Source organism: Labrus bergylta, chromosome 8 (assembly GCF_963930695.1).
Source record: "Labrus bergylta chromosome 8, fLabBer1.1, whole genome shotgun sequence".
NCBI lineage: Eukaryota > Metazoa > Chordata > Actinopteri > Labriformes > Labridae > Labrus > Labrus bergylta.
Window position 1 is genome coordinate 14,392,078 of NC_089202.1, and position 16,024 is coordinate 14,408,101.

General features: G+C 40.1%; 2 protein-coding genes across 4 annotated transcripts; both read left to right on the forward strand.

Moving 5' to 3' along the window:
- The first annotated feature begins 1,029 nt into the window (after window positions 1-1,029).
- On the forward strand, window positions 1,030-8,414 carry mlf2 (myeloid leukemia factor 2). Of its 2 annotated transcripts, none has more exons than XM_020649080.3 (8): window positions 1,030-1,335; window positions 4,848-4,962; window positions 5,075-5,110; window positions 5,518-5,574; window positions 5,692-5,820; window positions 6,136-6,295; window positions 6,482-6,689; window positions 7,930-8,414. In XM_020649080.3, exons 1-8 carry the CDS (start codon window positions 1,292-1,294, stop codon window positions 7,997-7,999), a joined length of 819 nt encoding a protein of 272 aa, XP_020504736.1. In that variant the 5' UTR covers window positions 1,030-1,291; the 3' UTR covers window positions 8,000-8,414. The 2 variants fall into 2 exon arrangements, with proteins under 2 accessions (XP_020504736.1, XP_020504737.1); XM_020649081.3 differs by having other exon boundaries at window positions 1,031-1,335; window positions 6,482-6,696.
- Window positions 8,415-8,691: 277 nt separating this feature from the next.
- LOC109995378 (gamma-enolase) lies at window positions 8,692-14,908 on the forward strand. 2 transcript variants are annotated; one of them, XM_020649079.3, is made up of 13 exons: window positions 8,692-9,621; window positions 10,218-10,303; window positions 10,593-10,688; window positions 10,818-10,876; window positions 10,955-11,024; window positions 11,122-11,255; window positions 11,338-11,560; window positions 11,641-11,838; window positions 13,016-13,092; window positions 13,534-13,658; window positions 13,828-13,936; window positions 14,158-14,216; window positions 14,403-14,908. In XM_020649079.3, the coding sequence occupies exons 2-13, from the start codon at window positions 10,219-10,221 to the stop codon at window positions 14,470-14,472; spliced, it is 1,305 nt and encodes a 434-aa protein (XP_020504735.1). In that variant the 5' UTR covers window positions 8,692-9,621; window position 10,218; the 3' UTR covers window positions 14,473-14,908. The 2 variants fall into 2 exon arrangements, with proteins under 2 accessions (XP_020504735.1, XP_065813609.1); XM_065957537.1 differs by lacking the exon at window positions 8,692-9,621 and adding an exon at window positions 9,752-9,815.
- Window positions 14,909-16,024: the final 1,116 nt, after the last annotated feature.

Here is a 16,024-nt window from a genome sequence, read left to right on the forward strand (position 1 = left end):
TCAGGTTACATAGAAATCAACAAAAGACACTACAGGACAGTTGATTCTCTATCTATGCTTTGTATAACAATGTAAGAAGGAAGGAATAGATACTGTTATATCATTGTTGTTTTTTATTTGACAATTATATATTTTTTTATTATTATCATCACTTTTCTTTAGTATTATTATATTATTTTTGTGTTTTTTTGTGTTTTTTTTATCTTTTCTATTTATTTTTATTCTTTTTTGTGTTTTGTGCTTGTCTTTTCTTTTTGCCCCCTGGTATGGTTATGTTATTGTAATTTATGTGTCTATGTGTGTGTGCATGTCTGCGTGTGTGTATGTATAAGCGGGGAGGGGGGGGGGGTATGTGTCATGCTACCAAAAAGAAAATTGTCCTTAATGATTATTGTATCATGATACCTGTCAAATTAATAAAGAGATATTGGAAGAAAAAAAAATCAACAAAAGCACAATAAAAGTTAGTAATGAATAAACTGGATTTATAAATAAAGAGCCTATGTAACTATAATCTTTAAAAGAGGCATATGTTCCTCCATAATTGGGACTGGTTGCATGAGTGGGAACACTACTGTATTTGCAGGATCAAGATGATTTCATTCAGAGGCATCAAATAAGCAAAGAAATGTAGCCTAGCCTACATAAGATTTTTTTGATAGGGCAGTCACAAAAAATGCATAGGTTATTCTTGCACAGGTCTAATAAAATAAATATAAATAATTATATTCATGAAGAATATTCATAAACTCCTTAGGAAATGCTTAAACGAACTGTAATAACATAGGCGTAAATAAACGCATTTTTTTTTCTTCAAAAGGTCGCAAAACATAGGTTGGTCGTTGTGTTTATATATATATATATATATATATATATATATATATATATATATATATATCGCCTTTCAATACTCGACATTTTAAATCATTATCATTCGGATGGTGCTGGCCCCGGGACATACTTTATTTTGAAGAGTACGCAGACCGGAAGTCCCAGTTGTTAGCTCTGATGCTAAGCTGACAGTAGTGTCGCTTCTCTTTGTCAGAGGACCGACTTCCGTTTTCATGTTTGGTCCAGGTTTCTGGAATTTACTATCCAGTGAGCCTGTCACCTGTCTGTTGCTTTGATAAACAGCAGTGGCGATTTAGTATTTTGGCGTGGGAGCCAGTAAAAGGTCCTCTGTTTCGGCCTGACAAGACTTTGATTCCTTCATTCTGTTTTATCCTTGAACAACACGACTGTTTACCTAGCTAGCTGGCTAGCATCAGCCAGCTGAGTTAAATCACCTAGCATGTTTCGGTACTTGAATGACGTTGATGACGACCCCTACATGATGTAAGTAGTCATATCGATTCAGTCTGTTTTTGACGCTGTTATCTTTTAGAGGTTCTTTTAGAACGATTTAAAATGTAATGACTGTATTTTAAGTCACGTTTCCCTGTGTGCCTTAAGCAGGTACATAACGTTACCCTAGCCAGCTGTGGGGGCCTACAAGGGTCCACCATGTTGGATAGACAATAATAAAAAATAAAAAAAATCTGTCAGCTCAACAGGACTTGGTTATCCAAACAGTTGCAAAAGTGACACATTTTTAATCTCTCGTGTAACTTGTTTCCCCCAATTAAAGTTTGAGATTGTAATTCAGCTAATTGGTGACAGGTGGCAAGTTATTTAAAAGTCAAGCTCCCGCGGGACTTCTTTACGTAACAGAAGCTGCAGAATAATCCTCACATAGGACCAGTGCATACGGACAATTGCTGACCATTTCACTGTTTGCTAAATAAAATGGCTTCAGATGGCATTTGCAAGAAACTGCGAGGAATAGGTTGTTTATATGTAGGTCCAGGTTGCTTTTACAAACCTGCTGCATCAGCATAGTTTATTATTGTTATTTTGAATTCACCTGATGCACCTGTGATTTTCTGATGTAACTATAGTTTAACCCTAAATGTCTGAAAATAGAGAACAGCCTTTGTGATATCTGTCCAGAGTTGCTTTTTTTTTTTCTACTATAGTTTATACTTGTCCTCACTTGAGTGGAAAAAGAAAAGAATCAAATTCGAGACACATGTGAAGTTGCTAACACAAAGTATTATTAGTAGCATTTGATTGTCAAGTTAAGTGTTAATTAATTTTCTGTAGATTTCATTATTTACTTATAAATGCATGTCTGATTTTTATTTTTAGCTCCTTCCATAATCTTGAGAAGAAAGGAATAGGAAATCCAAACCTATATATGTAATTTGAAATAAAACAAGTAGAAATAACTTTATTATGTACATTGAATGAGGTGGTTTGATTTATCAGTGAATTGACGTAAAGTCAATTTGCAATAATTGCTCAAACAATTACCGGTCCCAACCCGATAAATGAGATAAATTGCTGTCTCTGTATGTTTATTTTATTTTAAAATAATTATCATAATATTGAGATTGTATAGGCTGTTCATTGAATGAAAAGGGAATTCAATAAATTGAAAGTTGTTAGTTGCCATGTTAATCTTTTATAGCTCATCAAATGCTGGTTCGGGGGGAATTCTGACTTGGTTATCAGCCTCATGCCAGGTTCAGACTGTACAATTTTGGGCTGTCGCAGACGAAAGATGATCAATCAATGGCAATATCTGTGGTCGTGGCTCCAAAACATTGGTTCTACGTCGCACTGTGAGGGAGGACACAGAGCCTCTTTGTAGATCCTGCTGTTCTTCAAGACTCTGGTGAAGTGGACAGCGCCAGGATACCCCACAAAGATGTTGATGACGAAACCCTCCCCTTCGCATACTGCCTGCAGCTGTATGGATGGGAAGAGCTTTCTGTTGAGGTTATCCTGGCCATTGGGTCCCCGGGGGGGGGGTCTTCATGTGGACATGGCACCCATACATCTGTAGAACACTGCACTGTCGGCCAGGCAAGTAAATGCTTGGACAACCTCATCCAGGTCTCCAGCAGTGGGCAGCTTGATGACCTCCCCGGCAAATGGCTGCTACCTTCTCTACTCAAGAGTGCATCATGTTGTGGACTGTAGACTTTGAGACATAAAAAGACCCGGGCCACCACACGGTATGACAAGCTGTGTGCATACCAGTAGACGGTGACCAGTACATGACAGTGACCAGTACATGTACCTAACAAGGCCTGTGAGGCGTCAGTAGTCAGCCATGAGGTCCTCTTGGCCATCAGTGCACATCAACGACTGGCACATGAGGAGTGATGTGTGCATGTACAGGTGTTCTGAACTCCAGCTACGGAATAATGGAAAGTGTGTGAAACATTTTCTTCATGAACACCAACTTTTGACCAAGCTACCTAAACTTATAACTTGTAACTTATTCACAGGCTTTGATGTTGCCTACTTTCCTCCACTTGGCCCAGATGTTGTGTGTGTGTGTGTGTGTGTGTGTTTGCATGAGCTTTAGCTTTGTTGAGCATAATTTTAAGATATCTGATCAAACAACCTACAGCTATCAATGAGTGCTGAATTTGTGATGTCCTAGGTCGGATAGGTTGGTTAGTATAAATACTACATAAGGCATTAGATTAGTATGAGGACTACCTCTAGTGAGGAGTGTAGACACAATGCAGTTGTGGCTGTGCTGTGCCTTGAGGCCTAATGGGCCTCATGCATCATACGCCACCTGGCATATAATTCAACACATTGCTGCACATTGTCTGTCATGTTTTCCTATAAATTTGGTCTGTGATTTTCTGACACTTTTTATATGCTTGGTATCTGCTTAACTGGCGAGCTAAAGCTGAGAGTTTGTGGACACACCTGCCTTAACCCACATGGCGTGGTCCAGTGATAGCCTACATCCAGCTGCAATAAAATTAAATCAATATGGCCTACAATCAATAACAGAGATTAGTTCTTGTGTATGAATATCCAAGTTCACATGCACACATGGTAATGTCAATTTTATTTGGAAAGCACCACAATGAAAGTTACTTACTAATTACAAATAAAAAAAGCAGCATGAAATGACGCACTAATTAGCGCGATCACAAAGGTGTTGAAGCCGCCGAAATCATAGACTAACAATAACGTGACTTACTTCAAGCGCTCTTTGAAACACTGGCATCCCAAGTGTTGCCACTACCGTGTCCATATTTTTCTATTTACCCTCTTTTTCTTTTATTCTGTAAAGACATAAACGCCAAAATGGCAAGGGCTTTCAGTTGACTGCCATGGCAACCTCAGCTCGATCAGGTTGATTCACACTGCAGAGACTATTGACGCTGCGTGTTGACCTGCCTAGCGGTCTACGATTCACTCGGTACCTCATAGCAGTGTGTACATGCATGCTGTAACCAACATTATGATATCTGTGTCGCACAGTGTGACTTGAAATAAACGTAAAAGAATGTGAAGGAGTCTGTGGGAGGCATAAAGGGGTTCAGATAAACCTGTTACAAGAGGTACGTGGGTGAAGTATCATTTCATGTTTTGGTCAGCCCCAATAGAAGAAAAGGATACTTTGTTTACATTGCCTCACTTTGAGAAAGATACATTTTGTTTAAAAAAACAAAAAAAAAACAATGTTACTTTTTACAAAATCAATTGTCATTAAAAATGTAGCAATACCAATACACCAGACTTATTAGACACAGTTTATAAATGATACAATTATAAGTGACACTATTCATTTTTAGAAATATTTTACTTGGGTCAGAACAGAATTTAGTGTCTCTATTCAAGCCTATGTGAGTTCTGTAATTATGTTTGACAAACTTTTCCCCTCACATCCTTTTCAGTCTGCACTCACAAACCCGTGTGATTCTTCAACCCGGTCAATTAAAAAGCATCATAAGAAGTCAAAAAGTTTCACTAGGAACTGTGCTTTCTTCCAGGGATCCCTTCGCAGCTCACAGGCAGCAGATGAGGGTTCTCTTTGGACCATTTGGCATGGACCCCTTCGCTCTTGCCCCCCAAATACAGCCACGTGCACCTCGCAGACAAGTAACGGTGTGTTTTGTTTACAGAATGACCCCTTGTTTGTTTGTGTTTGGTTTGTTTGTGAACCTCAAAGTTTATCTGATATATTGTAAGTTTTTATGGTGCATTCTTTTTCTTCTAGGCTGGTCCACTGGCCCCCTTTGGCATGATGGGAATGGTGAGTATCTGCCTCAATGACCTGTCTTCATATGTGTAAAAGCAGTCAATGTGTTTTAGAATAACTAAAACAGGGTGGAAATCTAGATCCAGCTTCAGGTGGGCCTAGATTATGGTTCAATCAAAGTTGGGGTTCCCAGACTTTACAAAGATATGCTCAGTGTAAAAGATCAGTTGACTTTTCTTTCCTTTTTTAATCACCATCACCCTATTTTCTTTTACTAGAAATCAATGGACAAGCAACCAATCGTTTATTTTATAATCAAGATGTTTGTTAGGGCATTAAAGCTGTATTTAATGCATCTTTTGACTCTGGAGATAATGTGGTGACCTTGCACTGACAGACCTTACACGTGATTGTTTCATTGTAATGAACATTAAGATGTTTTCCCTCATTTATTTCCGCAGGGTGGAGGAGGATTCATGGATATGTTTGGCATGATGGGAGAAATGATGGGAGGCATGGTGAGAAGTTATTTCAACCAATATCAAATAAACAGAAAGTAATTACCCTCATGAATGAAAACTCACAGGACACCACCTCACCTTCTGTGTTTCTTTCTCTTCTTTTTCTTCTTAAAGGAAAGAATGTCCGGTTCCCCAAACTGTCAGACGTTCTCCTCCTCAACAGTGATCTCCTACTCGTCCACAGACTGCGGGGCTCCTGAAGTTTATCAGCAGACTAGTGAGACAAGAACAGGCCCTGGAGGGGTGAGATTAACTGACAGCTGTTAAAATGATTACAGTGCATGCTGGGAGTGTTTTTGGTTACTTCCACGTAAGTAGACTTGAAGAGCAAGCCTGAGTGAACATGCTGACTTCACGCTTTGTTTGTTCAGGCATGACTGAGGTGTTACGGCCTCATTAACACACAAGATCCCATGTAAATGTAGTGACAATAAATAGATCATGTGTAGTATAAATAACATTGTGTTCATGCAAACACTTCAGCATGAGTTCATTCAGAGTGCCAAACATCCTGATGGTTTTAGTAAATGTAGTTTTTTTTTTTTTTTTTTACCTTAGATCCGAGAGACGCGGCAGTCCATGAGGGACAGTGAGAGCGGCCTCGAGCGTCTAGCTATCGGCCACCACATTGGAGAGCGTGCACACATAATGGAGCGTTCGCGAAATCGCCGCACTGGAGACCGCGAAGAAAGACAAGACTACATTAACCTAGATGAGAGTAAGTCATTGATTCCAGACAGTGACTGTTTATTGCCATTCTTTTCAAAATCTTATGAGAATTTTACCTGTGTTTTTTTGGAGGATAATTAAGTAGGTGCACAGTTCATGTGGCTGAACAATAAAGGCCTGCTGTGTTATTTTAATATATCAAAGGTTTATAAAGCTGCTCATTTGTTTCCACCAGCTGATGCTGCAGCATTCGACGAGGAGTGGAGATGTCAGGCAGGAAGATACGTTCCCCCAAACGCACGGGCACTTGAGTATGGCCGAGATCGACGTGGAGGAGGCCAGCATCTGGCCCTTCCTGCCCCTCCTAGCTCAACACCCCCAACAGCCCATCGGCACGAGTCCCCCAGACACCGCCAGCCCCAACCCCGCCCACGTTACGACTGGTGAGAGGTAAGGGAGAGCAGGAGTGCAGAATATTGATAACCTTGATTCTCCGGTCAGGAGTGAATAAAGTCAAGACTGATTGAGGATCTGGCTCTCAATTTTGAACACAACAATTACTCGTACGATCAATAACTTGTGTATTTAGCCGTGAAAATTTCCAGAGAATTTCAGGTGGACTGCTCCTGAAATCCTTCTGATCAGGTTGTTCACACATGTTCCTCGCAGCGGGAGACTATCCAGGTCGGACGGGAGTCTCCTGAGGCAAGACGTCATAGAATGACGTGATAGTGGCAGACGAAGCAACAGAGTCCGCAATGCGACGCTATAATGAGACTATTTGCCTTTATATCAATTCTGTCTGTACTTTGACAGAATCAGAATATCAACAAAAGAGCGTCAAAGTCCAAGAGCAGAAAATATAGTTCAGACGTTTAATTTCGTACATAAAGATCGTACCAGTCGCATGCAGACAGTCTGTCAGCTCACTGGGACTTTCTGCAGAAAGAATACACGGGGGCTGGCAGGAGAAACTCTGTATAAAGTCTGAGTGACAGTTTGTGTTCCTACATGCAGCTCCTCCTGCAGATATCAGGAGTGTTGTGTAGGTGTGAAAGTACTGTTGGTTAAAGTATGCAGACCAATAAAAGCAAAACATTTCACAAAAATTGACACAACATATTTATTTATTTTTCTTTTCTCTTTAATCAAGAGCTAGTTAGCTAGCTATGTTATTTTAGATTTGGATCTTTGAATGTCGATCAGTTTTAGAGTATTGTCCTTTTTAAATAGAGCCTTGGCAAGCACCTTAATAATAATACAATGCTGATTCTTTATGGTAAAACAATGTACTTAGAGGCTCTTATACAGTGTACATTAAGAGTAATCGTGCATGTTTAATGACTGAGTCGGTAATGAGACTGGTCTCATTAACTTCATTGCGCTGATCGATACACATTTTGTAGAATTTCTGCATTTATTGCATGATGAATATTTGTACAAAGACTGTGCTGCAAATGCAAAAAATGTGTGTTATTAATCTATACCCATCTTATGTTTTGGGTCATAATAACAGTCAACATATGAGAAAGTGCTCCTAAAGTTTTTATACCGTCAGAAATGTAACATAAGTTTTCTGTGATTATCATTTGGCATTCCTTTCAGTGCAAAACACTCTGCTGATTCTACCTTTGCTCTCCTGTCTTTTTAAACACATTGGGCCTTGGTTGGCTCTCCCTGCAGGTGTCACACCTTGGCGACCAGATGGAAGGAGTTGAGGGAAAATCACCTCGATGCTGTGAACCACGCTTGAGACGGAAGTTGATGAACTTCACAACTGCCCCGTCGTAAATGTTTGATATGACTGGACTGTCTCTACATAAACACAGACACACAAACATACCACCAGACCACACACACACACACACACACACACACACAAGTGATAGTTACATTTAAAGCTCTATTACTCAGACACAAACATGCACACACAGTGGCACCCTGGTGCAAACATGGGTCTAACTACACTCACTTTATATATACTCATTCTGAAAACTTGACATGTGTTCTGCCCGCTGCACTAAAGTGCTTCAGTATACAGTACATCTGCTGTACAGTCCATTTTATGTTTGTGAAGGCACTAGTGTGTCAGTGAATTGAATTGTATACTGTTAACTAATTAATCTAACTAAATAAAAGTTCATTAAACATTGTTAGATAATTACAAATGGTGTCTCTGTTGTGGCTGTGTTTTCAACTGCATGTCTGAAATGGGTGTTTTTAAATACTGAATTGTTCAATTTATCAATGTACAGTTTCAAAGCCATTCTTATATATAATTAAATCATTCAAGCGAAGGTTCTTCTTTACGCCTACATGATTGTTTAAATTATTTTTTTCTCGGCAGCTGTAAATTCTGCTAATCTCTTAATCTGCTGCTGTAGATGAATATTTTCCCCCATCTGTGTGTGCATGTGTTTGTGTGCTCCCTCTTCCTTGAGTCTGCTGGGGATGTGACATCTAGGTGGAGCACTGAAGTGGATTAGCCAATGAAAAGCATACTCTTGACAAATCACTCCCATAGCAGGCTCCTTTTCTGCCTCCTTCTGTTTTATCTAGCTGTATCTTTAATTATATCCTGGACTATTTTTAAATGCACGTCCCCGCTCCAGCATGCACTGCTCCTGTCCCCTGTCTTCTTGTCTGCTTTAATCCCCATCACAAGATCTCTCATGTTCTCCACCAAGGTAGCTCACTTTGTGCAGCTGTCTCTGCTTAGATATATCCCTCTCATCATGTCTTTCTTTGGATATTTTTTGCCTGTCAACCTCATCTGAAGTATACACGTGTTCATCTCCATATTTTGCTCTTACCTTTTCAGCCAGTTATGTCATTCTCTGCAGGAGAATCGCATAGTCTGAATTTGTCAGCAACCACAATTTAGCTTTTCATGTTAGCAGTTTGCTGAGACAATATTTGCACACGTCATGAGTGATTTGGCGGCTGGTTAGCAAATTAGCAGATGTACACACAGCAAGCAGTGCCAAGTGAACTGCAGGGTTTGCAGGAAGTGAGGATGATGATGTTAAAAGTCTGAATAGGAATCAGAAAAAAAGAGTGCAATCACAACACATCTTGGCTAGCTATTCCTCTGCCCTTTAATTCTCTGCATCTTTGAAAGACAAACAAAAAAAACCCTGTAACCTCTGCTATTCTCCTCTACCCTCCTTTCCACCTTCCCTTTTTTTTCCCCTCCTCTCCTTGTTACGCTCCCTCCCCTCCTCTCTGCATCTTCCAATGACTCACACGTTCCCCCTCCCCCCGGTGTGTCATATGGTTTCACCCCTTCTCCTCCCACCTCCCCGTCTCTCCATCTCTGCCTCTCTTTCGGCCACAATCGCTCACTTTCTCCACAAGGCTTCTAACACGCTGCAGGTAACGTTCAAAACGATTGATCTCTTTCTATATTTCCTCTCCATCCTTCTCAGCCTCCTCCATCTTCATCCCTCCCTTCTGCTGATCGCCTGTTTTCACACCACCTCATCTCCATTGGTCCGTGTTCTCTGTCACTGACAGAAAATTGAGTTGTGTTGTGGTCTGGAACATGGTGACAGTAGATGCATAAATAGGTAGGGGTTATTAGCTTTTGATTTATATTCTATTTATATTCTCTTTGCTGTATATTTGTTGTTTGTGTGTGTATGTGCAAGCATCTTCCTTGAAGCATCTTTTTGAAATGGCATCCATCCTTAAGGCTGCGTCACTATCATCACAGTGTGTGTGCATGTGAGGAAGAGAGATTAAAATAATCGTCTAATATGAAAATAAGGCACCTTAACGCTGCAGTATTAACAGTGAATTTGATGTGTGATATTTTCATCCGTCTCTGCATATGCCTTCCCTTTCCCCTACTTTCCTGTTTTCATGAAATATAGAAAAAACTAGTACAATTTTTGTGACTGAGCCTTGACATGTAATGTGCAATAGAAATTGATATATAAAGCTTTTTTTTTTTCCTTTTCTTTTTACAGGATGTCCATAGTGAATATTGTTGCCAGGGAGATCCTGGACTCCAGGGGAAACCCAACTGTGGAAGTGGATCTGCATACTGGCAAAGGTTAAAAAAGCTTACATTCTAAAGCATTATAAACACGTTGTATAACTGTTTACTTTGCTTTATTGTCCCACCAGGGCACACAGAAGACAACATAAACAAGGACAACACTGCAGTCAAATCAAAATCAAAAACAGAGTTCAAAAATCTGAACAAAACAATATAAAAACATTGCAGTAAAATAAATGAAGAGCTCATACCAAAATGGATATTTTTCTATATGTATTGATATGTAAACCTACATTCGCCCCTGCCTCCTCAACCTTTCACTTTTTTTTTTCTCAAATTCCAGGTCTGTTCAGGGCTGCTGTGCCCAGTGGAGCGTCCACTGGCATCTATGAGGCTCTGGAGCTCCGTGATGGAGACAAAACCCGCTACAAGGGCAAAGGTGAATACTTGTCAAAAAACACGACATATGTGTCTTTCTTTTCATGTTCTCTCTCTGACTGTCACTGGTTTTGCTCTGAGGAAAATATGAGTGATATTAGGTGTCCCAACATATCCCCTTCTGTCTCAGGTGTAACCAAAGCTGTAAATCACATTAATGACACCATTGGACCTGCACTCATCCAGTCTGTAAGTAGTAGTGCAGATTTTTCTTAATGTAACACAGAAATGTGAGAAGGATATAAAATAAACCTGTTTGTCTTTCAGGGGATTAATGTGTTGGAGCAAGGGAAACTGGACAACCTGATGATTGAAATGGACGGCACTGACAACAAATGTAAGCATCATTCACATCTTCTGTACGCTGGTGACATACATGTGCAATGGCATGTTTCTGCACCAGTGGCCACTGACTGCTTCTGCCTTTCTCCCAGCTAAGTTTGGGGCCAATTCTATTCTTGGAGTATCACTGGCCATATGCAAGGCTGGAGCAGCAGAGAAAGGTGTCCCCTTGTACCGTCACATTGCTGATCTGGCAGGAAACAGCGAGTTGGTGCTCCCAGTTCCCGTGAGTGTAAAAAATGCAAATCTTATAAACACAAAAAAAACAAAAACAGAATTGCATCTCACTTATCTATTCCTTATTTTAGGCTTTTAATGTGATCAATGGGGGCTCACATGCTGGTAACAGGCTGGCCATGCAGGAGTTCATGGTACTTCCTGTCGGGGCGGAGTCTTTCCGTGATGCACTACGTGTAGGGGCAGAGCTCTACCAGACACTGAGAGGTGTCATCAAGGAGAAATATGGTCAGGATGCTACAAATGTGGGAGATGAAGGAGGGTTTGCCCCCAATATTCAAGAGAACAGTGAAGGTAAGTGCATCCTAAATCTAAATGATTTTTCCTGTATTTCCATTGATGTTATCTTACACCGATCTGTTTCTCTCCTTCAGCTCTGGAGTTGATCAAGACAGCCATAGAGAAAGCTGGCTTCACAGACAAAGTGGTGATAGGGATGGATGTTGCCGCTTCAGAGTTTTTCATCGAGGGCAAGTACGATCTGGACTTTAAGTCTCCACCAAATGCAGCCCGCAACATCAGTGCTGATGAGCTGGCGAGCATCTACCAGGGATTCATTAACAACTACCCAGGTGTGTATTCTGACTTGTATATGTGACAGAATTAGTTCAATATACTTACTATTTCTTTTACTCATGGTAGAGTTCCACAGAGCACATGATGTGGACAAACTGTAATCAATATGGACCTTTATAGGACGATCTGATTTGACGAGAGGCATTCCATGAGCGCTGATATGGAGTGTAACAGCACTGGGACTCTTGAGTTTATTTACAGAGTCTTATTTCACTGATGCACCATAAAAAGAAAGATCCACAAAAATGTGTGTAAAACAAGAGAGCTGATCTGCAGTAATGTGTAGACAGAAACAAAGTAGCAAGAGTGCAGAATTATAATTTTCTTCAAACGATTTTTTGGGCCATTTGTGCCTTTACTAGATGTGACAGGAGGGGACATGTGGAAACTGTCAGGTATCAGACCCGAACCCGAGATGACTGTGAGGACTTCAGGCTCTGCACATGGGACGCATGCTAGAACCACTAGGTTTAACCGGTGCCCTAAATTGTTTATTTTTTGACTGGCAACTGACCAGTTCCAAAGTAATAATATCACACATTCTGTTGTACTAAATATCAGCACAGCTGTAATAATTATCTATCCTATGACTGACCTTAAGCCTTGCTGATATTCAGTTTAACTGCACAGCATCGCTTAAATAAGGAGAATATTAAACACTGACCTCCAAGCATAGATCCATAGAGAGACTACATCAGTGTCAATAGCTGATTGATTCATTACCGGTAAATGGATACATCTGTTTATTTTCCCACATTTCTACAATCACCTTCTATCTTTCATCACCTCTGCGGTCAGAGAAACTGAGAGAACAAGAGAGCCTGATGTCTCCACAGCCTGCTCTCTCCTCCTGACACTTGTGCCTGTTAAAGAGGTTTTAATTATGCGCTACAGTGCACATTTGGCAAGCGGGGACCCACTCTGATGTGGCTCTTTACCCTGTCAATGGTGTGCTTCCTGCTTGTGTGGGCAAGAGCGTGTGTGCATCTGGGTAATGTGAGTGCCTTTTAAGACATTTCTCCCATTAGAACCTTTATTGCCAGTGTCAATGGTGCTCGAATCCTATTGACTTGTAGGTTAGTAATGAAAAAAATTGCCATTTTCAAGCAGCTCATATCATTAGAGGGATAGCAGAAAAGAGAACATTTCTGACCTTTTCACTTTTTTCCTCAGTGGTGTCTATTGAAGATCCTTTTGACCAGGATGACTGGCCTGCTTGGTCACAGTTCACAGCCTCAGTGGGCATTCAGGTAAGACACACATTTTCCTTTCTTTTTTTCAGTTGAGATGGTTCCTAAAGGAGAACTCAAGCATTTGAGTGTTGCACTCTCATCCAAGAAAAGGAAGGATACTGTGGAGGTTAAGATGTCTAAATTTTATGGGCTAGAAGCACTGCAAAAGCTGGCCTTTTTTTTAAATTAACTCTCCATGCGTGGTGAGTAACAACTTCACCAAACTCACAACTCAGACAACAATCGGATCTATATGTTTAAAATCTGTGCAGTTATCTATTTATATCATTGGCTTATGCTGTAAATGTGAAAAATCATAGCTAGATGCATCTGTACGTAGGGAAATCACAAATGTTAATATTTTAAGTTAAGTTGATTGGACTGCATACTTAATTTTACTCTATAAGTCAAAAAAATGTGCCTCATTGTTTCCTTGACCTTGTTGTATAAATTGTGCAGGTGGTTGGAGATGATCTGACGGTCACTAATCCGCGCAGGATACAACGAGCAGTGGAGGACAAGGCCTGCAACTGCTTGCTGCTTAAGGTCAACCAAATTGGCTCAGTAACTGAGGCCATCAAGGCGTGAGTTGAGTGTGTGTGAGTGTGTGAGTGTGTGAGTGTGTGAGTGTGTGAGTGTGTGAGTGTGTGTGTGTGTGTGTGTGTGTGTGTGTGTATTTGATGCATAGATATGGGCAGAAGTATGGGTGTGTGTTCATGCCTGCATAACCTTTGTTCTCACCCTGCCTCTCAGATGTAAGCTGGCCCAGGAAAACGGCTGGGGTGTGATGGTGAGCCACCGCTCAGGAGAAACGGAGGACACTTTTATAGCTGACCTGGTGGTCGGTCTCTGCACTGGACAGGTGATCTTCATTTGAGTCATTGCAATGTACATTTGTAAAAACAAAACAAAAACGACATTTTCTGGGTAAAGCAACAAAACACAAATCATGCAGAACCTTGCACCTCTATGAAATGAATACTTCTGGTGGCAATGCATTCCGAACATACAGAAGTTTTACAGACTAATTAAAAAGTTTAGTGTTCACACCTCAAACTTTCTTTGGTGTTTTTATCTCTTCAGATCAAGACTGGAGCTCCCTGTCGCTCAGAACGTCTGGCAAAATACAATCAGCTCATGAGGTGCGTATTTTTAAAAAATGTATTTGATTAAAGATACATGCAGATGATCTTGTCATGACTTTGAGTTTCTTTCATATGTCTCTTCCTTTTTCCTTCTTTGTTTCATCTGCTCTAATGCTCTTCCCCATTTCTCTGCTTTCTCTACATTTCTCTCTGTTTTTCTTCCCCACATCCTCTACCTCTCAGGATTGAGGAAGAGTTGGGTGACCAGGCCCGCTTTGCTGGACATAACTTTCGCAACCCCAGTGCCCTTTGAGTGCCCTTAGCAGTGGCAAACAAGAAAAAATACATACATACAAATCATATATATTTCCCTGACAGATATATAATTATGTAATAACACTTATTTCAGCAGAGCTTTTAACAAACTAATCTATACGTCAGAGAATTAAGAATAATTAGTTTTCACATAACTGAAATCACTGAAGTGCAATATGTTGACCTGATGCTTCAGTAGCTGATAACTGACTAAATCTGGTTGCAGCAAATCCTACACCAAGCTTTGAGGCGAAATAAAATCAGTGTTTCACCTTCAAGCAGACGAGCACTTTTCCTGATCCCTTTGACCCTCTCACTGCACAAGTGTGTTTTTGAACTTTAGTGTCCTGTGTTTCCTCTTTTGCCTCTTCCATTGCGTGTGTGTTACTTTGTCTGCTGTTAAGCTCAATAAAGAAATGGACATATTAACATGACCCAAAGCTTTCTGTGTTTTAATTAAAATGGGAAGAACTGCTATGTAACCTCCTCTCTTGCTGAGAAGCTAAAAAATAACTGAGTCATGTTTGGCTTGAATCCATAACCCTCCTCTGCAGTTTCCCCTTAAAATATAGAACTATTCGAGCATGTTTTACTTCTGGTTATGCTAAAATTGGATGTCACAACAGGTTATCCAAAAAAAAAAAAAAAAAAAAGTATAGGCCGTTCCAGCTTATATATTTCTGCGAGAATGGTCTTCTTTTTTTTTTTTTTAATCTTGAAGGAATATCTAAGAATGTTCTTCTGGAATATGCTGTGATAGTTCCTGCATGATTCCAGCAACAAAAGCCATAATCCATCCACCTGCTCTTGTCATTTTGTGAATGCAGGTTCATGACTGTATAGCTAAGGATCTATAAAAATCTATGATATCAATGAGTCACAGTCTAATGTACTTGTAATGTACTTGCCGTTTTACAGAAAAGCCGTAACATAAACTCACTCACTCACAAAAAGAAGAGTGAGAAGTACAACAATTATTAACATTGTCAGTGCTGCTCTTTATATAACTCAAAAACTGTGGCTACAAATTGTCTTAAAAGCTTCCTTTGTAGCATAAAAGGAAACATATTTCCACTGTAAGAATACATTGAATAGGCTAAAATAAGAAAAAAAAACATTTAACATTTAGTTAATATGACCTCATTTCAAAATGAAACCAGAAGACAAGAGATGTGAATTTATGCATAATGTATATGACATTTTTGTATATACAATTATAGATAGATATATATATTTTTAAATTGGCTGTACTATAATTGTTTAAGTTATATTGTGTTTATTTCTACAATCTACATATAGGCTAATAGGAGAAACATGAGCTAAAACCTGTCCATGATTAAAAACAAGTGCGTCATCTGCATTGCAAGGTTGCGCCCAAAACTCATCAATTATTAGCATTTTATTATCAATTATCAGCTGCACGCGCTGGCCTGGTCTTCGTTGCACGGGTTAAGCGGCAGAGGGAGCGCGAGCTGGGCTGCTGGTGATGATGATGATGATGATGAAGGAAGGCTGGAGCCGCGCAGGCGCAACCGATACAGTCTCCGGCC